The following is a 24,941-nucleotide window of genomic DNA, read 5'->3' as shown; positions in this document are numbered from 1 at the left end:
AACTCAGATCCATTTTAAGGCAAAATATAACAGTTATTAGTGAGAAAACATGACAAAGCAATCTATTATTCCCATTTCAATCGTAAATTCGGTGCCTAGCATATCCTTAACGAGCTAGCAGGAGTCCCACAATGTTTGTTTCTGAGTAGGGTTTTGGTTCAAATCACGCCGCAACCATCAAGGCTGAAGACAGATTGAAACTTCAAAGTTATCGTAAAGTTTAATAACTGTCCAACCTAGGACAGATCTTAAATAAAGATTAAAAGGGAATAAAAAACGTAAATTACGAATTTTTACAACATACTTATGTATGTACATAGGTAAGTATTTTACATGATGTGAATCCATGTTGGGATTAGCAACTTACTTTGGAATATTGTCTTAGCACCTCTTCAGCATTATGCCCTTTAATATTATTATTATAACACATATTTAAGAATTAAAAATTTAAAAAGTAAGGCAAAAATACGCTCCTTGCTTATTTTTATACCCCGTAACCAAAGGGCATAATAGTTTCGTGCGCATATGATATGCATATAATTTCTTTTCCATCAGTATTCTGTATAAGTGATGGTACCGGTATAGCGAAGAGGTAATGCCCGCTTAAATGTGTTGTAATTCAAGTAAAGTTTTAAAACATACAGGCCTGTTGTCGTTTTTGAATTCGATTTAAAAGTATAAAAACCAAATAACTAAATTTTTGTCAAATTTAAGTGCATTTAGTTTTTCGAATCAAAAATATGCCTGATAGTCCTTTAAACTCTGTATTTGTTATTTTTTATATTTTGCGGATAGTTTTCAAGTTTGGATTTTATGGCAATTGAAAATTTGAAAATTGAAGCTGTTTTCCTGTGCGCCTTTTTTTTTTTTTTGTATTCTAATTCACAGCTTCACAACTCATTGGGACCCTCTGGCTCGTGAAAAAATTAAACTGTTTTTTTCTTTTTGCAAATATTTATCAGATGTTGCCTTACCGTCTTGGGTTCACCTCTTCGGCAAAAGGCCATGAAAATGTAATCAAACTTTGCTGATTAAAATGAAAATGCTGAAAATTATGAATCAATTTTTCACTCTCAGCATAGAAAGAGGCAAGGCTGGTTGTGTGGATGAGGAGATGGAGGTGGAGGAGGAGGAGGAGGAGGAGGAAGAGCCAAGCTCTTCAGGCTGTTGCATAAGTGATGGCAGCTTCTGTTTCTGCCTCTGAGTCTGACTCTGGCTCCGCTGCAGTTTGCCTCTCAACCGGACAACTTTGCATTCACCTCCACTTGGCAGAGAATATATTTTCATCCACGTTATATGCTAATTGAAGCTTAATAGTGCCTATTGGGTGGGAAAATTATGGGAAGAGGCAACTTTTCGCCTATATCGATCAACTTGAGAATAATTAGAGAAATGGAGAAAGTTGCCAGCCAGCCTTGAGTTGGCAATCATTTTGGCTTTATACTTCATTTGTTCTGCTCTCGACTTGATTTCAAAGATTTCAGTAGTTTTGATTATTTGATAAGGATCGGTTCGTATTTATTTTTAGAGAGAAAAAAACACAATACACAATAGCAAAAGTATATAAAAATAGCCGTAGTTTATCATCGTTTGTAGTTTTACAATTTTACTGACATGGACATATCGACGGTAAATCTGTACACCAATCCTTTCTTTGCACAAAATTTCTTTGGTTTTCAACATCCAAATTTTCCAAGTCTCACGCTGGGCGATGGCATGGGTGCCCCTCCACTCCACGATAACAACGGCAATGGCTTCTTTCGCTTTGAGGATGGCAGCGGCGATGCCCGCAGTGCATTCATCTTTGGAGAGGAGGATGATGAGTTGGCTGCCCTCTGTAATGATGGCGAGATTGGCAGCAGCGTCACCACGACGACGACAACCACCACAACCACGACTACAACAACGACAACGGACGCTTTAAGCTCCAGCATACTGATGGGCTCCTCGAACAGTCAGCTTGTGCTGGGTCTGGTCCAGGAGAGCGAAAGCGACAGCAACACCCACACCAAGCAGGCCAGCACCAGTCCCGAGCCAATGGAGACGCAGCAACAAATGGTCTGTCCGTGGGCCATGCAATACATTCATATGGCGCCCCGGGCCCCTCAATCCATTAAGGTGGGGCAGGAGCAGTATGTGATGCAGGCAGACACGGTTTTTGTGCTGGGGATGCGCTACAATGTGACAAAGAACGACATTGTTTTGTTCTTCGGCAAGATGGGTCCAATCCAGGTTGACGAGACCACCAATAAGCCAAAAATCTTTGTGTATAAGAACAAGCAGACGGGTCGGTCCAAAGGCGAGGCCACCATCACCTACGCTAATCCGTATTCGGCCCAAGCGGCAATTCACATTCTGAGTGGCAACAGATTTATGGGCCATGTGGTTACCGTTTTGCAGGCCTATCTGTCCACCAAGAAGGGCAACAGTGTTCGCTACAGCTATCCCAGGGAGCCGGGCACGGATCAGCAACGACGTCACCGTCAGCGGAAATGGAAGCCCGCCAGCGATAATTGGGTGTGCGACAAATGCAAGAATAGCAACTTTACGTGGCGTCTTAACTGCAATCGCTGTCTGGCCCACAAGGACGAGGTGATCCAACAGAGTCCGCAGAAATCATCGAAACGGCGTTGGCGACCCTTGAAGAGCGACTGGCAGTGCGGTTATTGTTTCAATGTGAACTTTTGGTATCGGGAGAAATGCAATCGCTGTGCCGCACCAAAAGAAGATCCAACAGCAGAGCCAGATAAGTGGGAGTTGGTGCTCAGTCAGCCAGTTTCTATGGAGTAGACAGATAGATTCGCTCACAGATTATGCCTTTGATATTTGTAATTCAAAATTTGTAATGTATGGTTCGGTTTTCTAGACATATTCCAATCCACTAGAATCGTATACCTGCATACAAAATGCATCTAAATTCGCTGTGAACTTTTTGTAATAAATAGCCGCCGGGTATATCACGCAATTCTTATTAGTGCATTCATTCACGAGAAATCGGGCGGGTTTTTGGAAAAAATTCCCATTTTTTTTCAAAGATAAAGTTAATGCACCTTTTCTTGCCACTTTATGATTAGATGTTTTGCGAAAAGTTTAGCTGCTGTTTTTCTGGAAAATCCTTTGCAAATGTGCCACTACTTATGGTGACCACCAAACTGAAAGTTGTTCGCAAATGTCTTTGTTTAATTAAATACCTGAATTGTTTGCCATGAAGCAACCGCCTTAATTAAGTAGATATTTGCAAGCCATTTGACATGAACCACAAGAATTGCATTCTTTTTGCAAGTCCCAGCATGTGCCCAGCAAGTAGTCTTCTTTTTGATCTGTTCAATAATCCACTGGCCAGCTCGGCTCTGTTGCCAATTAGTTGCCAATTATTTCACTAATGAGCAATCCCACCAGCCACAAGCCTTCGAGAAAGCAAAATTAATTTTCCGACCATACAGAAGTCAACGACATGCGACGAAGAATTAAGAGAAAAGCAACAGCCGGTCGCCATTCAGAGACACGAGAGCTCCGCACTTTGTTGGCCCAGCAAGGACGTATTTATAAATATCCTGAACGCAGGACATTGAGGCACTGATAAGCGGAACTAATGTTCGGCTCGCACATCATTTGCCGACAACGGTCGCCCATTTTATGGCACATTTTTATGGGGGCCGTCCACTGACCTTATCGACATTAGCTGCGCCGGCCTCGCCTTCATTAGGGTCAAAGTTTGCGCAATTAAATGAAGCGCCGTGTCAATTTCTCTGAACCGGCAGGCAAACATAAAGTCTGAACATGTTTGCCACGACAAATACTCAACTGACTGTTAGGGTCAATGGAGAGCAGCGGAATGTTCTTAAAGTCAACAGCTGGTTATTTTGGGACCGTTTATTTGTTTTGTTTTGCGAAACCTAATCAATACAATACTCGAGTGAGAATAAAGAGGTTTAAGTGCTTGTTTCGAATCAATAAGTCACAAATCTACGCAATCTGCTTTTTGTAGTCGAAATATTATTATTCATAAAAATCGCATCTGCTACCCACATATAAGTATTTGAAATGTATTTTTTTACAACAATATCAAACGACGCTATATCATTAATAGTTCGCATGCCAAGTGGCAGATCTCGCCATTCAACAAACATTAATGGGACAGACAACAATTGCACGAAATTGAAAAATCAAGTGTCTTGGTTGGAGAAAAACTTGCAACTACAATAAGAACAACAGCATTGATTTGCGGCACACAGTGAACTTTGCGCTGTCTCATAAAAAACTGTCAGAGACTGGGAAGATTGTCTCGCGGAAATAATTGCGCAAAAGTTTGACGCTTTGCCGTAATTGAAAAGACAAAAGCGCTGCATTGTATCTTGACTTCAATGTATCGTTGACTTGTTGTTTCGCTTTTTTTTCTTCTTCCATTTTTTCTATTTGTGGCTGCCACTTAGGCTCTCATTATCGCCATCGCCTTATATTTCAATCGTTGCACTTTTCATTTTAGTTTTCTTCGCAGAGCAACTTTGTCAGCTGCTAATGAATTGTTTGCCAAGTGCCAAGGAACAAAGTGAACTACACTTTGGTACGTATACCCAAGGTTGTCGGTAATCACAGCCAGAGATGTTCAGGAGAAGAGCCTGAAACCATCATTGTTATCATCATCATCAACAGCAATACGCGCCGTCACTCATAAATCAATAGAGGTATTCAGAAGTTGTAATTCAAGTTTAATTAAGATAAATTGCTTGCATTCATCAAATAACTTGGCAGGCTTGCGTTCGGTTCTATTAAAGCACATTATGTCCGTGTTTTGGTTGCGCATAATTAATAAATTATTTGTATTTATGTCTGTATTTGTTTCTGTACGCTGATGCTGCGTGGTTTCCCTATCAAATAGACATCCACTATAAAAGTTGTGGGGTTTCTTTTTCGGAATGGAATCTAATAAAACTTTGATCTGCACTTGTTGGCATACAAATTAATAAATTCTTTTGGGCTGAAAAGACATGAGTTTGTTCGAAATATAAATGGAAATCATTTTCACCCATCAACGAAATCACAAATGTTTAAAAGACGAGACGAGAAATGTTGTGGACTGTATTTCTTAATAAAAAGAACGTAATCAGCCAAGTAATAAATCCAGCCCGTTTATTTTAAAGGATTCTCAGTTCATTTCCAAAGCTTTTTCTTGAAATGGCTGATAATATGGTACTTGAGACATGAGTTAGTTCGAAATATAAATGGAAATCATTTTCACCCACCAACGAACTCACAAACGATTAAAAGTTTTTGTGGACGAGACCAAAAAGTTCAGTTAAGGGTCCTTCTATTTCTATTTCTTAATATGAAGAACATAACCAGGCAAGTAATAAATCTAACCCGTTTATTTTAAAGGATTCTCAGGTCATTTCCTAAGTGGTTATTTTTGACATACAGTGAAAGGGCTAATAATATGGCACATCCTACTTCATCACCAGAACTCCTCAAAAATTTATAAATTTAATGAAAACAGATTGTCGTCATATCTCCCATTAGAATCCTAATGAAATCGATTTAAGGGAGAAATAGCATTTATGTATTAAACTTCAATTAATTAACCTCCCTTTAAAATGTAAATAAAGTTGATCATATTCAAAATTTCTACAGATAAGGCGGTATTTTTTTAGTCATCGTCATAAATCGTGCTAATAATGTGCTTCGTTTTGTTTAGTACGAAGGCTGAAACTTTCTAGACTCTTAGACGCATTTAATATATGATCTTCAGATTCAAATTTAATTAATCTGCTCTTCCATGTTCTTCCAAAATAGCGACAAGAAAGAGTGCAAAGTCGATGACATTCTCATCTGTAGAGTAAATATTCATATCCTTAAACTAGTTAAATCCACTTCGAGTTGGGATTTCGCATACGTTGTCGTGTTCGATTAGATTTTGCTCATTAATTAATCGTTTTTATGTCGAACCTCATGTCGTAAATCTTACAACTAAATGTTCAATTCAACGTTCTTGGTGTAGTCGCACTGACAATATGTACAATCACAGCCGACATTAATCCATTTAAGTCGAGTTACGGGCTATTTCAGCTTAGCCAGACGACACGTTTCTCTACTACGATGCGCTGCGGTGCAGGGGCATTTAATCATTTAATACTTTAATGAATTTATTTAGTTGCCTCACCACCCCAACCCACCTCACCCCACTAACCACTTAAATGTGTCCACCCACATACTACTCAACGTTTTACTTTCTTGCAGTCGAGTTTTTCGTGTGATTTAATCAAAGTTTGCAAGAAACCAAAAAGTGAAGCCAAAGCCAGCCAGCAATGCGGCTGCCATCTGCGCATTTTGTTGGCGCCCGCAGTTGCGGCTTTGAGCAAAAACGCATTGGACAACCTGCTATGGCATCTGATCCTTTAGCCGGCGCCCCCATCTTCTACCGCCGCCGCCTTGTATACTTTGTTTGTTGCGAATTTATTTTGTAGTTTCTTCCACACGGCCGGCGCTGGCAGCTGACTTGGACTCGAAGATTCTGCTGCTAGTTATTGTTGCCTGTCTGCTTTATCGCCTGCAGGATATTTGCGTGCCAGCTGAAGTTCGGCTTTGGCTGCAGGTGTTCTCGAAGCACCTCACAGTCCTCATAGACAGCGACATCCCCATGGCCGTGCTGAGCGCAACAGTGTCACACTTCAGTGGGCCCGCCCGTTGGTCCGCCATTCAGTCTGCCGCACTGTCCTCTTGATGCCGATTTAAGTGCCAGCAGGAGAGTATAGTAAATGCAATAAACACCATTAGCTGCAACAACAACGCTTTGTGGCAGGCACGACCAGCACCAGCACCAACAACAACAACAACAAGAACAAGAGTAACGATGACAACTGGCAACATTTTCATGTTTTACTTTGCGTCGAAAGTTGGCGCAAGTTTTCGCATCCCTTCTCCACCTCGTCCTTTCCAGCCCTACATTCACGTGGCAAAGTAGCACAAATATGGGGGCACAAGGTTCAGAGGTAAGTGCAAAATGTTGCGGCAAGAAAATGCAAAAGAAACTTAAGTGAATTGAATGAAAAGTTTCCAACTGTGGATGCCATAAAGTGAATGCGGTTCATGAAGCGCACCCAAGCGACAGGTTGAAAACTGGGTAGACAGTAGAACCCTGTGCGTGAGAAAAAAAAGGGGAGTCACATTCGCGATATCCACTTTATTAAACGTTCGTAATCACACACATATTTTTGGGAGTATTTTCACAATTTGTCGACTAATAAAGCTTATTTGTATTACTAAATTAACTTAACGTAACTATAAAAATATAGTCCCGAAAATAATATCAATATCTTTTAAATGTATTGTTTATTTTATTGATATATATCCATTTCTTTTTTTGAATTCAAATTTTAGTTTATTTTTTAAATCAATTTGTATTTATTTTTAATTGATATTAGAAGCGTTTTCTTCAATATGAGCTTTTTTGATTCATTGATTTAATTGAATATTTATTGAATACGCTTCTTTTTTTTTTAATTCAAATATTAGTTTATTTTGTTAAATGAATTCATATTTTATTTGGCATTGATATTAGAAGCATTTTCTTCAACATAAGCTTATTTGATTCATTGATTTAATTGAATATTTATTTAAATAAAAGCGTGATTTAATAATTTCCTTTAATTGCAGGTTCAAAAAACTCTAGTGCTTTTTAAACTTTCACAATCACGCACGTTCACGCACGCTTGTACTCACATTTCTAGCAGAAAGAGAGTGTTTAAAAGGAGAAGGGATCTTCAATGGAAAGGAGTTGTGTGATTTTCTTATAGTTCTTGTTGTTTGTTCTGTGTTAATTTTAAAAAGAAAAATAATAACATTTATATTGACTTATTGTGAGGCGTTGATAAAAGTTATTTGTTCTTAGTGTTTTAAGATTTTAACATCATTTTAAATATAGAAATCTTTCTTAAAACTATAAAAGAAATTAGCTGCAATACAAATAGTTGTATCTGGTTCATAAACACATTTTTAAACATCTGTTTATGGTTTTCTATCATCAAACTTAGCACTATTTCATAAAAATACCAAGAGGAGTTTTTTTTTTTTATTTTTGTTTTTTTTTCATTCTCAAGCCTTTAAGCTCTATTTAGTTGGAAATGGTGTGTCTCAATATTGATTTCTTCGAATTAGCTTTTTGTGAAACGTGTTCCCATTCTGTCTTTCTGTGAATTGTTTATCTATGCCGAAAAGCAACAACCGAGCCGTGTTTTAATAAAGCCACTATTTTGCATTATAAATAGAAATACTCGCTGTGCCTAGAGGCAAGCTTATACGTATGTACTTGTTGCCCTTTTCAATTCTCTTATTTTATCAATGCCGCGTATAACTTCAATAAAACTGGGTCAATTGAATAATCCGGTATAATGCCCGGCCACGTTGTCATTTATGTGTTGTTCGGTGCATTAAGTTTAATTAAAAACAACAGTTCAATTACACAGCATTATCGCAATTCATTTGGTAATTCATATTACGAGCAAATACAGATATTTTAAATTCACCGCAGGCTTAATATAGTAGAAATTATAGAACAGGTGTCGCACAGCACGGAATGTGTTTAAATGTAAATCGCAAAAGTGCGGGCTTCGCTGCAAATTAATAAATTAAAATGTCGACAGTAAAGTAAAGAAAAAACTGATTCAACTACATGACAATAAACTTTTTCATTTGTGTAACACTAATGGCTACAAATTGAAATATATATTTAATTAGTGGAAAGCAATCTTTATCAACATTTTTATTTGTACCTTTTTGGTTGCCCGAGATTCGGAATACTTTAAGCTGTAAGTGCTCGCAAAAGATTGGACTAAAGAAGGCGTCATGAATTCCCAAAATGTGAATAAAAAAGGGAAAACACGCGTGCACATGTCAAGAGCGGCATAGATAAATGAATGAAGAGGTAAAAAAAAAACAACGTTATGAAAACATTTTCTTCCCAAAAATATTTTTTCTTATTCATATTTGCTTACATACAAGTAGTATATGCCAGAAAGGCTTTTATGCCGAACGTGCTTCCACAAACAAAACCTTATGTGTGTAAGTGTATGAGTGTGTGTGCGTGTGTGTGTTAGCCATTGCTTTGTTTGGACCACAAAATAAATGATGCCAAATGTTGCAAAACAATAAAGCTTTTTTCTCTTCTGCTTCGCTTTTTGCATTGTGAACGCGGCCACACATTTCTCTCGTTCAAACCCTCTCAACTTCACACTACCATTGATGCACAGACACACACCTACATACAAACAGACACACACACACACACACACACACACACACACACACACGCTTACTATTTCAGTGTAACTCTTGCGGTTCATTGTACTTTCTTTTTCCGCTCCCGTCTGAAGTCGCGACTTCCGCGTTTTAAGCTCTGACTAGATTCCTACACTGACAATAAGTTGCCTTCAGATGTGGACATGAAGACATAATATACACATTAATCTTAATATCAAGAATAGGAAATTAGGAAATTTGCTAAAAGTTCGGTTCTATAACTTATATTTATTTGAGAGAGTACTTAATGAGCTATTGAAATATGTTTTTAATTATTCTATTTTATGAATATAAATCTATAGTTACAAAAACTGTAATGTTGCTTTCAGCATAATATCAGGCAAGTTTCTTTAATCTACAAACGACTTTTTTGAATTCTGAGAACAACCCTGTTTAAATTTTGAATTCTGATCAAATTTTTCTATAAATTTCAGTTGATTGGAAGGAAAAATTTAAAATCTGCCATAAAAAATCAATCATTAAAGACTGAAAAAAATATGTGGAAATTGTTTCCACTTTATTTAGGAGTGAAGCATATTTTGTGAAGCAATTCTAATTTTTGAAATTCAAACTTTGATTTGTTTACAGTGCTTGTCTTTGTGTGTGTTTCTATCTACGAGTATATGAGTGTGGGTGTGTGTGGGTGTGTGTGTGTGTGTGCGTTCCTCAATGCGCTTTTTGTTTTGGCCGCTTTGCCACCATTTTGTTGCGTTTTTCCAGTAGCTTTCACGTAGCCGTTTTTCACGTGCGAGGCCAAACAATAGTTTGAACCCGAGCTGAAATGTTTGGCCATAAATTACAGGAATCCCACAATGCCGCAGCACACATAGAAGAGCACTGTAGTGGTGATGATCGGGGAAGGGGATGCGTAGGCCAGCCAGGATGGTCATGTGTCTATGTGTAAGCCCATTGCTAGATTTGCATGCGACTTTTCATAGTTTTTAGTTGCAAATGCGACGACTTTAAAACGTTGCCATACACATATCACGTATACGTCATGTGGACACTGCATTTGTCTTTCATCGACGGACAGGACAGGGACAGGGACAGAGGGAGGGAGAGGACAGCGACAGCGTTGGCTAGTTGGAACTGTCATATTGCGAATGACACGTCGGGGAGTTTCGCATTGGGTCTGCGGTTAAATTTCGTAACATTATACTCCGCCAGTGTGTGTCCCAAAACTTCCGAAAATACGGAAAAAAAATACAAATTCTCTAACCACTTTTTCGACATTCCGCTTAGTTAGACATAAAAGATTGCACATACATATGCACATATATATATATATGTTTATCTGTACATCTGTGTTTGGGTGCTCCCTGTTCTGACAGCTGTTCGTGTTTTTCGGAATTGCAAATGCCATCGCATTAGCACCACTTTGCACTCTGCGGTCATAATTCACTAAAATTAATTGTCGCATTTCGCCAGCCGATGCCGATGCCGACGCGACACTCGAATTTTGTTTGCCGGCACACGCGGCTATTTCCGTAGTTTTCAGCTTTTGGCGGACATCCCCAGGGAGCTGTTAATATTGATGGCCCCACGCGGAACCACATTTGCAGTGTGCATTGCAAAAGTAATAGAGAAAAGAGCTTGTTCTATCGTTAGCCTATAGATAAAGTGCATGGCCTCCAGCTGTTGGACAGTTTATAGAGAAAAAGTGAAGTTTTAACTTTAACTTTAACTTCAATTTAGGTAAGCTAATTTAAAGTTTAACTTTGCCATTTTCTGAATGATTTAAGTGGCTGAGTTGCCAAAACTAGCTTGGCAGGCGCTTCACGTTTGGGCTTGTTGCCAAGTTCACAGCTCTGTAGTTTGTATATAAATGCAATATACATAAAGTCTTTAATGAAAACACTAAGTTTTGAAAAAGGAGTGAAAAGGAGTTTTTCCAGGCAAAGCTGCTAAGCTTTCTATTGTTGCATACAGCTATAATAATTCAGAGTAGCTGCCGAATTATGGGTTTAGAAATGAAACATCACGCACAACATTCTTCGTAGCATTATGCTTCCAAATAATGAATTCAATGAATAAATTCTAAGACACGCGAATCTACAATAAATTTTAAGTACAATCAATTTTTGAAAACGCCACATTTTTATTGTTTTTTAATTTTCTGCCCAACTAATCGGCTTTGTGTGTTTGAATTAAAATTTCATTTACTGTTTCTAAGTCGTTTAATTAGCTCCCTCGTTGCCTCTTCAGCGATTATTACGAGTCCTATTTAAAAATCAATCAATTTTTTCTGGTGTTCTTACAATTTGTTGGAAAATTCTACGTCCTTCTTCTCTTTAAAATACCTTAAGCATAGTTGCGGTCTAAATATGCTGCTTCTGACTATGGCTTTAAGGGAAATTATGTAACGACTTTAAAGAAAATCATTTTAAGAGGCTGGGCACAACCGAATTAGGCTAAATATTTGTGATTTCAATTTTGCGTATTCTTTCATCAGAGCAATGCCGACAAGGCCGCATATCTTGTATTCTAAGCAATTCGCTCAGTCGGCAGCGAGGAGAAATGGAAAAAAGGACAAAGCGTGTATTCAAAATTATGCAAAACATAATAATAAAATTTAATAAAAATGCCAAGTGCTCCACTTGGAGCGATGCTACGCATGAGCGTTCTGAAATGCGTTGATTGTTTCAGAACAGAGTGTGTGGTTTAAAGCAGAATGCGAACGGAGTTCGAGGGTCAGGCGTGGGGGGATGGATGGATGGAGATTTGGTGGCAAGCTCATGTGGGTGGCAACGTTTCATAATGTTGTAGCATTTTATGCAAATAGATGTGGCCCATTGCTCTACTCAATATTTTTTGGGTTAATGCGTGAAGGGGTTTCTTTTATTTCGCCTCACAAGCAGTGCTGCTTTTAAAAAAAAAATTTAAAATTAGAGGAGAAAAAAAGTTGCGGCATTATGGAGAAAAAAAGGGTTTCGCACACTTTGATTCCCTTCCCGGTTTTCCATTTACATAATATTTATCAGGTAATTGTTTATACAGCTGTACATTCTGGCTAATTTTTTTAATATTTCTCAAGGGCATCCTGGCTTTTAGTTGCAGGACTCCCAACAGCTCGGATTATACATAAGTACATACTCGTATATGCATGCACTAAAATATTTATACAAATGTATTTGAAAATGGGCAAATAAGTACTTTGTAAGTAAATTTTGCCGCCGTCTGTGCGGGGGCGTTTCTGTATGTCCGCCCATTGGCAAACGTTCATAAAAGTACGCGGGCAATTGTAAAGAGCAGCAGACAGAGAGACAAGCTGGCGGACTGGCAGACAGACAGAGAGACAGTCACAATGATGCCATTCAAATGCAAAAAAGAAAAAGCAACAAAAGGCGCACAAAAGCGCTGAAAAGTTTGTTTTGTTTTATTGTTTTTCGGCCATAAAATGAAACGAATGTCGACTAAACTTTGCTGCGGGAAGTCAGAAGCGCAAATACGCCAAACACGCCCATTGACGCCTGTCAGCTAAGCTAAGCCCCACCATTGCACAGTGGAAGGAAATCAATGAATGCACAAAAAAAAAAACAATACTCTTCATTGAGTAGACATAAAAGTTTCAAAAACGCCATCAAATATTCTAATTGAAGGAATTTTCTATTCATATTCAATTTCGATAAGCTCGACGGCAAATTTTATTTAATTTATTTATATTTATGCCAACAAAAATTGACTCTCGACATAGGACGGCAATATATATACATATATAAGTTAGAAACTCCTAAGTAGGAGAAATCTAATCAAATAACAATAATATCTAGTTAACGTCTCCGACCCGGTGGGGGAATATTACTTGCCATATTACAGCCAAGTGTGGTTAGAGGCGAGGATATGCAGAGTTCAGAAAGTTCAACACTCAATAAACAGGTTTGTTGACAAATTCAAATGAATATTTTTGTAGTGAACGGAAGTAAAAGTCTTATTTTCTTTGCACACAAGGATACCTTGTATTGTATACGAGTAAATCTATCCCTAAACTTATGCACATTCCAGTATTTATTCTTAAGAACTAGACGCAGTAAAGATGTTAAAATACTTTCCAATATTTTCAAAATCTTTCTTTACACATCATTTAGCGCCCATTGTGCCAACAGGATAGCGGGCGGAAACAATAAAAAACGGCGGCACAGAATGCGCGCGCTGCATAAAAACTGCTTATTATGCCATATACTATATAGTAGACTATACTTTTTTTGCTTTGCTGTTCAGCTGCAAAAGCTAACTTCAACAACAATTGAAATAAATGAATTTGCCGAAAGGATTGTGTGTGTCGGGATGGGGGCTGACATAAAATTGAATGGCAGGCAGCGCAGTTTTCGTTGCCCCAAATTTTTTGATACTCAATCGCAATTGCAATGTGTGCCAAGAAGGCATGGCTGGGTGGAGAATAAAAATAAAAAAAATTTGATGGGTCGCAGGGAGAGGCACTTGCATGTTTATAGCACCACAAAATAATATGCAATAAGCTCGCTCATTTGTGTATTTGTGTGGTTTTGGGGGCACAAATAAAAGTTAAATAATAAAAATCAAAATCAAATCCATTTCGAGTCAAAACAAGTTTAGGATCCACACAACGGATGTGCGCGTGCGAGCGTAAAAGCCTTAATTAAGTTTTGAAAGGTGCGCTGACGCTGGCGCCGACCAAGGCTAACACAAACACCAACGCAAGTACAAAAGAGGCACACACACACACACACATACACACTCTCACAGAAGCACACAACCACGTGCACAACATTTAGAACTAAGCCAATTTCATGCGAGACCAAAAAACTGGCACCTATTTCAAACTCAATTAAGCACAGCTGACCCTTTGCTGATCCCTGCCCGCAACCACCCTCTATTAAGTGGCATACGAGCCCTCAGCTGGCGTCCAAGTGTGTGTGTGTGTGTGTGTGTGTGTGTATGTGTGTGGGTGTGTGTGTATGCTTGTGGTTCGAATCCTTTTGCCCTTCATTCCCAACCCTCCCATTGGAATTAAGTATTTAAATACTGTTGCCCGCTTTTTGTTGCTGTTGGCATCAAGGCCCCGTGGCTGCTTTAATATTCTGTTGGTTGGGTTCGGGGCTTGTTATACCCTGTACCCGTAGGGTAAAAAGGGTATATTAGGTTTGTGCAAAGTATGTAACATACAGAAGGAAGCATCTCCGACCCCATAAAGTATATATATTCTTGATCAGCATGACGAGAGAAATCGATCTAGACATGTCCGTCCGTCTGTCCGTCCGTCTGTCCGTCTGTCCGTCTGTCCGTCTGTCCGTCCGTCTGGATGAACGCGAGGATCTCAGAAACTATAAAAGCTAGAATAACCAAAGTTGGCATCCAGGTTCTCCTAGGTCCGAGTAAGGACGAGTTTATTTTATTTTTTGGAATTTTCCCCCCCTTCCCCCGCTACAGAATTTCGTCAATAGCGTCCACATTTCAAATGCTACATTTACCAAACTTTGCACACATAATTTATATATAATTGTCTACTGTTGTATAAAATTTTATTCAATTCGGTCAATTCTAAGAAAAGTTATTAGCAAAACAAATTCTCGCCAGTACAACCCCCACAAACTGCAGCAACAAGTTCGCTCGTCTTCTTCCTCTTTTTGCTGCTGCTATGGGCGCATATAACTCAGTGACGGAAGTTTACCTGGGTACAGGGTATTACACTGTCGGGCTTGCTCGACTGTAGCGTTCTCTCTTGTTTTTAGTTTTGTTGCAGCGACTTCCGGTCTGGCCACTTGCATCTAAAAATGCTCGAGTGAGTGAGGCTCGGTATTGGTTTCGGGCTCGGCAGTATTTGCTTACTGCCCTCTGTCGAAATTGGCACAAAATTTACATATGCATGACAACAGGAACTACGAGTACAACATCAACAGGATTGTCGATTAGCATGTTTGTTGTGCTCCGGCCATTTCCATACACACACACAGAGAGAGAGAGAGATAGACACCCAAAACAGGGGCACACACGTGCGTGAATATTGGGTGCAAAATTATCCATGAGGCTTTGCATTTGAATTGAGGAGAATGCCTAAATTTTTCGTGCCGGTACTCAAGCTTTGACCCGATGTGTCCTCGCATAATGAGGTTTCCGCCTTGTTCGAAGGTGTTATTTTCGTCATTATAGTTGTTGTTGTTGTTGTTGATGTGCAGCAAATATTTGTTCATTCAAATTGATTTTGCCTGGCATGTGTGCAACTTTGATGCGTTCGATTGGGAATCATGAAATGGGGACACATTAATGGAATGATTTCACAAGTCAATAGCAATTATAGCTTCAAAATGAAAGCTTTGATTGGTTTCAGTTTGAAAAGCAAAGTGTTAGAGAAGACACCATACATTAATGAAGAATTGATATTTATCCTAAGGACTCAAAACAATTGTTAATTGTTTTAAATGCAGCAGAATCAAATCAGTTCAGAAAATTGACTTATAACGTTTATGTATAAATGCTGTCATATAAAATATAAAACATATATGTAGAGTATAATTTTTATCAACTTAGATATAAAAATGAAATGGAAAATGTGTTTATTACCAAGAATTGAATATTAAAAATATATCATTGGTATTTATAAAGAAATTATTAGTTTGAAAAATATTCAAAATGATGGCTAAATAATAAATATATATTTTTTAATAAACGACTTTTCGAGCTCCAATGTTCCAATCTAGCTAAGTTAGTTATAAATAGATAGTAGAAAAGCATTTGGTTGTCCTTTGAAAGAATGTTTGTCAGCATCCAAAGTTTAAACATTCGCCCAGTAATAATAAATTTATTTAATAATTTCAATAGAAATAATACGTACCTGCAAAAAAATAGGACATATTTGCTTCTTATGCTTCGAACCATGTAGATACTGTATACACATATATCATACTTGTATATAACTGGAATATCCAATACTAATTTCTTTTTATATTTTTAACATTTATTTATATATTTTATATATATTCAACACAGTTCATTTGGAAAAAACAATTAAGTATTTTAGAGTTTAATGCATCTTAAAGTGTAGGAACATTTTTACTTTAATATTGCAGCATGAGATATTCTTTTTATTTGCTTCTCCCAACATACACGTACATTTATTAATAATCAATTGTGAAGAGAACACTGCCAACTATGCTGAATGCATTTTAGTGCGTCCAGTGGTGCCGTGCGCTAAATAGTTTTATGGCACACACCCAAGCTCATAAAATGCTTTCACATTTCAAAATACCGAAGCGTGCAGCACGCAAAAGTCACGCCCACGCCCACGCCCAAGGCATTGAGACAGGCAGGACGAGATGTCCTGGAAATGCACTTTGACTCCTACTGTGCAGCTTCTGCTTATTAATTTCGCCAATAACGGAGCAATGACGACAACGATGGCATCGTCAGTGACGCTGACATATTTGTGAATGGTTCGTTTATTGAAAAATTCTTTAGCCGTCAACGTGAGAAAGTCGTCGTCTGTATGGCAAATAACAGGAACATCGGGAGGACCAGCAAATGCAGCGTAAGAAATTGTTGATGTGATGTCGACGCCGATGCCGATGCCAACAACGTTGACGTGCAGTACTTGGCACATGCCTTTTCCATTATCAAAGCACAAAAAAAAAAGAAAAGGAAGGGAAAAAAGGTAAAGAACATGTCATATTCATTATGCCATCAAATATAAAATATAAAAAGAGTAAAAGAAGAGTGGCACATATTATTGGAAAATGCTGACAGAGAGTGTTAAAGGGGGAATCTGCAAAATTATTCACAATGGGATGCGCATTTAATGAGCCGAACTTTTGTTTTTTCAAACTTTTGTTCGACTTGGCATCGCGAATTGGTTTTATTTTTATTTTTATGCATATGGCGGTGTGTGACACATTAGCGAAATTGCATCAAACGATCTCTTTTTTTGTGCTATAAATTTAACGATGCGTTAAAAGTACGGGCAAAAAAATAAAGCGGCACGCAACAGTAGTCATTGAATAAGCAAGACATGCCATTCTCTCAGAGAGACTTAAGTTTAGTATTTTAGTATTATTATAGTTTTTTAAATACAACTCTTAAATACTGGAAAAATAATTTAATTTTGTGCTTCAGTGTTTCTTGAGTAGATAATTACATTGAAGATCTTTGAATATAAAACAGATAGGCATTTAATCAAAAACAGCATCTTCTTTTCAATGTTTATCAAATTGAATATTTTATTTGAAATTACATTACATTTTTTCTAATATATGGGGTTTATTTAACCATTTATTTTATACAAAACCTTTCGACTATGTCAGCTTAGTAAGCTTTGTTATAAAATATTTAGTATTAATTATGTGCAACCCATAAATATATTTATAAATATGACTCTGAAGGATATCAGATGGGCCATTCCTTATGGCTCTGCCGAAAATTGTAAGCTGTCTTTTTTAGATATTTTTTGATGCTAAAATTCCTATCTGATATATTTATTATTTGTTATCAGAGGCATTATTTCGTTCCGCGAAAACCGCATCAACAAACACAAGTTTTTTTTTTATATATAACAAGATTACAAATAAATTTATAACCTAGTTTAGTATGGAATAGCCCTGGCTACAGAAGGCCTTTGGCTATGTTTGTGGTATAGGTACCTAGTCTAATTACAATATTTACAGAACTATAATAGTATAATAATTTCTTTTCTTAATTTTATTATTTATTAATTTTATTTTTTTTAAATTAAATGGTATAAGTTTGCTTCTTTTAGGGTTGGTTAGTGATGAGAGTGGATTGGTATTTTTGAAAAATTTTTGACGTAAATTCCTTAGGATTGGGGATAGACAGTCTAAAAGGGTATGTTGGACAGAGATCGGAGTGCTATTTTGGCAGTGTGTACAGTTGTTACTTTTAGTGTGGTCTAAAAGGTGCTCATGAGAAAATTTTGTATGGCCTAGTCTAAGTCGAATTATTTTTATTTGATTTTGTCTGGAAATAATATTATGATCAATTAGTTTACTAAATTGCTCGAGGGTAGTTTGGTTTTGGTTTAAAGATTGATACCAGTTGGATGTTTAACTGATTCTCTTCAGTTTTAAGTTTGCCAGATTATTTTTTAATACCCTGTTATGGTCGTCCGTATTCAGGTTTTGAGTGTATGTCAGGACAAATTTAAAAGCCTCTTTGGCTTTCTGATCTGCAAGCTCGTTACCCTTGATACCTTTGTGTCCAGGGACCTATAGTAGTCGTATTTTAGGATATAGTTGCATAAGTTGTGATCTAATCCTAGCTTCGTAATAGTTGTGGTTACTGATATTATTGATTGCTTTTAAAGAAGACAGTGAATCTGAGCAGACTATAAATTTTCCGCGTTTAGTTTTTGCTATTTTAATTGCTTCATAGATTGCTATAATTTCAGCGGAATAAATTGATGCGTCATTTGTTAGTAGTCCAATTTTAAATGGTTCGGTTTCTGATGTAATTGCATATGTGGTTGCATTATATGTTTTTGATCCGTCGGTGTATAGGAATGTGTGTTTATTAAATTTGTTTTTTATATTGAGAAAGTGTTGGACAAACATGAATTTATTGGTTTTATGCATGTCTAAAACAAACACAAGTATTTAGTGTAATTAAGGCATTTTCGGACAAGCTTTATAAAAATTGGAAACTCGAGACTGGGTATTTTTCTTGAATCTGTTTGCTTCCACAATCTTGATGACTAAGTAGATCCATTTCGATGACTTGCTAACGTAGTCGATCCATTTCGATGGCTGTTTTTTTTCGCTCTTCTCCATTTCAAATTCTGTATTATTTGTTACGCTTATACCATTGCCGAGGAATTTGCTTTATCCGATTACCACTTTATTTGACTTACACACACACACACACACACACACACACATGCGTGCTGTTGGCTCAAGTTTCAAGTCACAACTTCACATCCGCATCGTCGCGGGGGACCAACACGAATGGTGGCGGGTCCCATTCATTTGCAATCATTTGGCAGTCGTGACTTCAGTTTTGCAACCGGAAGTCGCTGGCGCTTGGCAACTTCCGCGGCCATGACTGTTTCGCTGCTACGAGCAGCGTCGTTAGGAATTTTAACATTTCAACTTTGCACATTCAAGAAATTATTCAAATTCATGTCATTGCAGCCGAAAAGGGCAATGCCAAGTGTGTGTGAGAGAGAGAGAGCGAGAGAAAGAAAGCTGAAGCTAAAAAAAATATTTTCTTTAACTGGCAAGCAAAACGAAATGAAAATAAAACGGCACGAGCGTTGGCTTTCTGGCTGGCTAGAAGAATTGCCAAAGATTTATGTCCTTTGACATTTTGTTTCTTTTTTGCTCTGCGCAGGCAGCCACACACAGAGACAGATAGACAGACAGGCAGGCAGGCAGGCAAGCAGACAGATTTCCAGACACATGTGCACAGGCGCTGGCATAGGCAACAAAGTTAAAAGCCAAAATAAAATGTTTACTCACATTTTTGTAATTTTGAGAAAATTGCGCGTTTATTGCCAGCACATGGGCGCATGTTTTTAGCTTTTTATCCTGAATTCAAGTTAAAACTTATGTACAAGAGGCAAGCATATGGCTGAACGTGCCGACAGAAAAATGGGCTGGCAGAGTAGGATCTGAGTCTGGCGGTGTGTTTGCCGCAGCAATGCTGCATAATTAATATTGCGTATACGACGTGTTGCCCCTTGATATGCTAATAAAAATGCTGACAATACGATTGCAATTTCACTGCTTTATGCATAAGTGCGAGTAGACGCAAATGTAAATCAGTAAGATTACATCACTGCCTGTTCTCTACGCACTGAAGCTTGAAACAAACAGCGGCTTGTAAATTATTTAGCGCTACATAAATCAAACCCGAAAAGCGAATTCAAATGAGGCCCATAAAGTGGCCCACTGACAGCTAATTTGTCATTGCCGCAGAATAGCAAGCGTCGTGTAACATTTTGTCATTACATCAATGCAACACAATTACCAACTAACCGACTGGGGGCCGCTTTGGGGGGCGCCATGTGTATGCAAATTGGCACGCCAGGAAAATGGCAGCAGTCAACAAGCGGAAGAAAACTGCGCAACGGAGATGGCAGAGGCAATGGCAACGACATGTTTCAATTGGAGCACGGAAATTGATGACGCGGTTTCCATACGCAGGTAAAAGCCGGTTGAGCGTCCTGGTTGGCATATCCTGACAAGTGCTGTGGGAAGTTGCTTGCAGTTCGTTTGATTTTCGGTTGTTGTTATTGTTATTGTTATTGTGGCTGCGGTTGGCGGGTGGGTTGATGCTTTTTGAAGTATCCGTTTATTTGCAAATTTGGGCGTACTCATGACAGGTTGTCACAAACAGTAATATAATAATTGCTTTACCAAAATTGTGAAGTCACAAAATATTTCTTATTTCCTTTTACTCCTGTTCTGATTTTAAGTTGTTGCTGAAATACATTTATTTTAATTATAAAATGCAATAACATTAACACAGAAAATGTTCTTAATCAGTTTCCAGTATTACAGAAATTTATATTTGGGTATCACAGAATTAATCGATGGATGCACCGTCATCAGCTTTAAATTTTGCATATAATATGTATTAAATACTTTCAACGTTTTCTTAGTTTATTGACTTCTTTAATTCTAAAACGCTGCTTTTAAAAAGACATTTTAAGGTTTACTTTTGACAACTCAGGCGTCCAAGTTGTATATAAATTAATTAAATAAAAATGCATTTTCGAATTAATTTTTCGCATTTAAAATAGAATCCTTTTCAGAAAAAATTCATATTTTTTCAGTTTCTTATTATAAGTTATTAAGTTGCAGTATCTTAAATTAAATTAAGCATTAAAGCATTAAATAAAAAGCATTGCCTGACATAATTTGAATAAAATATTGGAATATATTGGTATCAATTCGTTCAAACTCATATACCTAAGCTGTAGCATTATTATTATCGACCTTAGCTGCTGAATGTTCAGTTTTGGGCTGTTCCCATTTGTATAATGTTTCTAAAAATAAAATTGTAAGTAATTGTTGACGAAGAACAATAGAATGTTTTCCATAATTTCCGAAAGCCAACACAATTACGACTTAAGTAACAAAAATAAACAGGCAACAAAATTAAGAGCATTATACTTTTAGGGAATATTTTTTTAGTTTTGCTTCTTTGTAGTTTTGAAATGCATATTTTATTTAGTATTAGTAATATTATTATTATTTTTAATATATTTATGTAACTAGTTTCCTACTACCTAGTTTTTCTGCCTATGACTAATTTTATATACCATTTATAGCATTTGAAATCAAAGCTAAATTAATTAAAGATTCTCTTAGAGCTTCAATGATTTAGCGTAAATAATTTAAATAAATAAAAAAAATTTGGTTAACTTCAACTTTAACTTAAGAGTTTGTGTACATCCTTAAATACTTGAATTCCACTTCTTTACTGAATTACCCCGAGCATAGTTGGTGAGCTGTTTAATTAATGAGAGCGTTTTTTATTTTAATGAGAAATCAGAGACATTTATTTTCAATCGAACAGTTGAGCTGGTTAATTAAAATCAATTAGCAATGCAAGTAGGCATATATTTCACAAATATACGAACAACTTGTGCAGAAAGAACAAAAGAATCTATATAGACAATGTGAAAAATTCATTTAAAGTTGCGCCAGAAAATTTAATAATATTGACTTAATACCCCTTTTGTGTGCTGGTATTGTGGTTGTTTTCGTTGTTGTTTATTTTGTTGTTGTAGTTGCTGTAATACGTGCTGTTGAACTTGTTGTGCCCAACTTGGGCTTGGCTGCGGTTCAAAAAACTCACAAGTGACACTTGCACGAAAGATAAATGCGAACGTAACTTTTGCCATCAAATGTTGCCAATCTGTATAGAGAGAGAGCCAACGAGAAAGCCAAGCAAGTGTGTGGGGAGTGTGGAGTGGGAGGAGGGGCTACGGGTGAGTGGATTGAAGCTGAACTCCCTCCAAAAGCTTCCGCCACTTATTACATAAAGCAGTGTTGACGGCATTGGTCCCTCCTTCTGGTCAAGAGCAGTCTCATTCGAAGTCGTGCTGTATTTTTGGAATTTTACCTTCGACTGTGCCTCGCACTGTCCACTCGCGACCCCTGGCTCCAAACTGAAGTTGCAGCAACCGACCATGGAGAGTCGACTGCTTCCATATAGATCTATATGTATGTCTGTGTGCGAGTGCTTGTGTGTAAAATGTTCGACAAAGTCCGAGGCAAGAGAAAGTCACATTTACTTACTGATTTATGTGCGCTTCCGTTTTCCAGGGGCTTTATCTGTTGAGTCCTTGGCGTAATCATTTCAAGTCAAACAGTTTTCAAAAGCATCAGGCCGTTCCATGGCCATGGCCTCCACATCGGGCGCATTTAAGTAGTAAGTAGCAGAAATTGCGATAAACAGCAATCTTATTCGCACCCAATGATAAATGACGTCAACTTTCTTTTAACGTTTCCTCATAAATTTCACACTCTTTCAATTTTTATGTAATCCTCGTCATGTTATTCGGCGCAACAACAGTTTTTGGGGAACCTACTTATTTAAATTACATATGTCTTGATATAATTGATTGCCGTTAGTCAGACCTATACACATATGTATATTATATTATGAGTAAGACTAGCACCTTTAACAACTAATTGCAAACTATTTTTTTGGAAGCAATACAAAACTTTGGTTTGCTTACCTGGTGCAACGAAAGTAAACTTTAAGCTTGTTGAAAAGTTTTAAAAATTATAAATACAGAGTTTAAAATAAATGAGGCAAGAAAAAAATTTTAAATTATATTGTCATAAAACTGGACATATGTATATACCTAAACAAGTGGGTAGTCTAAGCTCTGCTTGTTTATAAATAAAATTTAAATGGTATACTTATAAAAGATATCAACAAATGCATTTCTATCGAATCCTTCTTACTTTTACAAATCAACGATTAACTTGGGTGAATCATAACCTTTCAAAAAATATCTATATGTGATTTAAAAAGCACACTATATTTTCTAAATCCATCTTTTATTATGACGAGCATTGATTTTTAAAGCAGATTACTTTAAACAGACGACATATTTGTATTAAGAAATTATATTATTATATTATTATTATACTTGTGCGCATAATTGCAAACGCTGTAATATATCATTATTATCTTCAGAAGTTCGCTTCACAATATTATTTTACAATGTGCTGCCTTGTAGCCGCTATTATTATAAACTTATTAATATTACAATAACAAAATAGAACAATAATAAATAAAATAAATCGTTGAAAAAATAAACATTTCAATGGAAAATCCAAGTGTGTAAAGTATATTAAACTGCATTTTAATTATTTTTTTGGTTACTGGCTTTGAAGGATTGATTATCAAATGTTGAATGCTGAAATTGCGGGCGACATGAATGCATATGTTTTTTATAATTTAATATTTATTTTGCAAACAAACAACATTGTAACAAAATGATTACATTTTACTTTCAAGCAGTATCTATTTACATTCAAAACTGCTGCCAGTCAACCTAACAAAACACAAAACTGCATTTCAAACATATATATTAAAATATTTTGGGCAGATGCTCGTCCTCTGGCGATAGCCGCTGGACATGGATAAATTAAAGACAAACGGCAAACTAACCCAAAACTGTGGCCGCATTACCCTGTCTGGGCCATGCCTTCATTTACGCCCACTCCCCCCATGTAACTTATGCTCCACAAAATTTATTTCAATTTCATATTGTTATTTTCATATGCCAGCCACAAAAACTTCTCGGGCTAATGTTTTTGGGGCCAAAAACAAACATAAAACAATTCAACTAATGACCCCGACGTGCACTTTTTCATGTGTGTGTGTGAGTGGCTGAGTGTTTGTCTGTGTTTGCATGAGTGTTTGTTCTATTATGTTTAATTTACTGTGCATGGCGAAAGAACAACATGGCGTATGCGCAATGTGAAATGGGAAATGCTAAATAAGCAGAATTTAAGCGTATGCCACTCAATTGGTTTGTTTCATGCGTTGACAACCTGGTAATTAATTAATCGCAAACTCATTTAGTTTACTGGCATTGAAATGCCAACAGCAGTCGATTTGATGCTGCTCAGCCATACTGCTGCTCCTGTCAAGGCCTCCGGACATCTGACAGCCCGGAATGGGTCTGACACCCAACTACAAAACAATATCGGGAGGGGACAAAAACTAGGTTTCATGTTTCATGTCGCGTTTTATTCAATGTGTATAATTGTAATTATATTATAGCCATACACTCTTCAAATAATTCATAATAGATTTGCTTACAAAATTAACGGTTTTATGATTTAATTTATTAATTTATTTTATTGATAAATTAACAAAGAGTGTTTTTCAAACTGAAAAGCATTTAAGTTTAGGTGTACTTTTAAAGTTTGATGGAGAATAACTGGAATTGTGGGATCCATAAACAGAACACGTTTTGCGGACAGCTTTTTTAGAGAGAAATGAGAAAATGCACATATCTTGCTCGGTCAGATTAACTCATTTAATTTTTGAGATAAGTCCTCCTTTTGTTAACGATTAAATTAAATAATGTTGTTTTTGTATACCAAAGTGCGTTCCAAAAATAGACTGTTTTGAAATTAAATTAAATTAAAATAAAATGCGAACAATCGAAGAATTGAATTGTAGGGAACTGTACTTTT

General features: G+C 37.0%; 1 protein-coding gene across 2 annotated transcripts; it reads left to right on the top strand.

The window, feature by feature from the left end:
* Positions 1-1,500: 1,500 nt before the first annotated feature.
* LOC115624103 (transcription initiation factor TFIID subunit 15) lies at positions 1,501-2,965 on the top strand. 2 transcript variants are annotated; one of them, XM_030518696.1, is made up of 2 exons: positions 1,534-1,629; positions 1,698-2,965. In XM_030518696.1, the coding sequence occupies exon 2, from the start codon at positions 1,717-1,719 to the stop codon at positions 2,788-2,790; it is 1,074 nt and encodes a 357-aa protein (XP_030374556.1). In that variant the 5' UTR covers positions 1,534-1,629; positions 1,698-1,716; the 3' UTR covers positions 2,791-2,965. The 2 variants fall into 2 exon arrangements, with proteins under 2 accessions (XP_030374555.1, XP_030374556.1); XM_030518695.1 differs by having other exon boundaries at positions 1,501-2,965.
* Positions 2,966-24,941: the final 21,976 nt, after the last annotated feature.

The sequence above is a fragment of the Scaptodrosophila lebanonensis genome, unplaced genomic scaffold (assembly GCF_003285725.1).
Source record: "Scaptodrosophila lebanonensis strain 11010-0011.00,11010-0021.00 unplaced genomic scaffold, SlebRS2 tig00000053-arrow-pilon, whole genome shotgun sequence".
Taxonomy (NCBI): domain Eukaryota; kingdom Metazoa; phylum Arthropoda; class Insecta; order Diptera; family Drosophilidae; genus Scaptodrosophila; species Scaptodrosophila lebanonensis.
The sequence above is the reverse complement of the archived record's forward strand: the minus strand, read 5'-3'. Positions and strand labels throughout refer to the sequence as shown.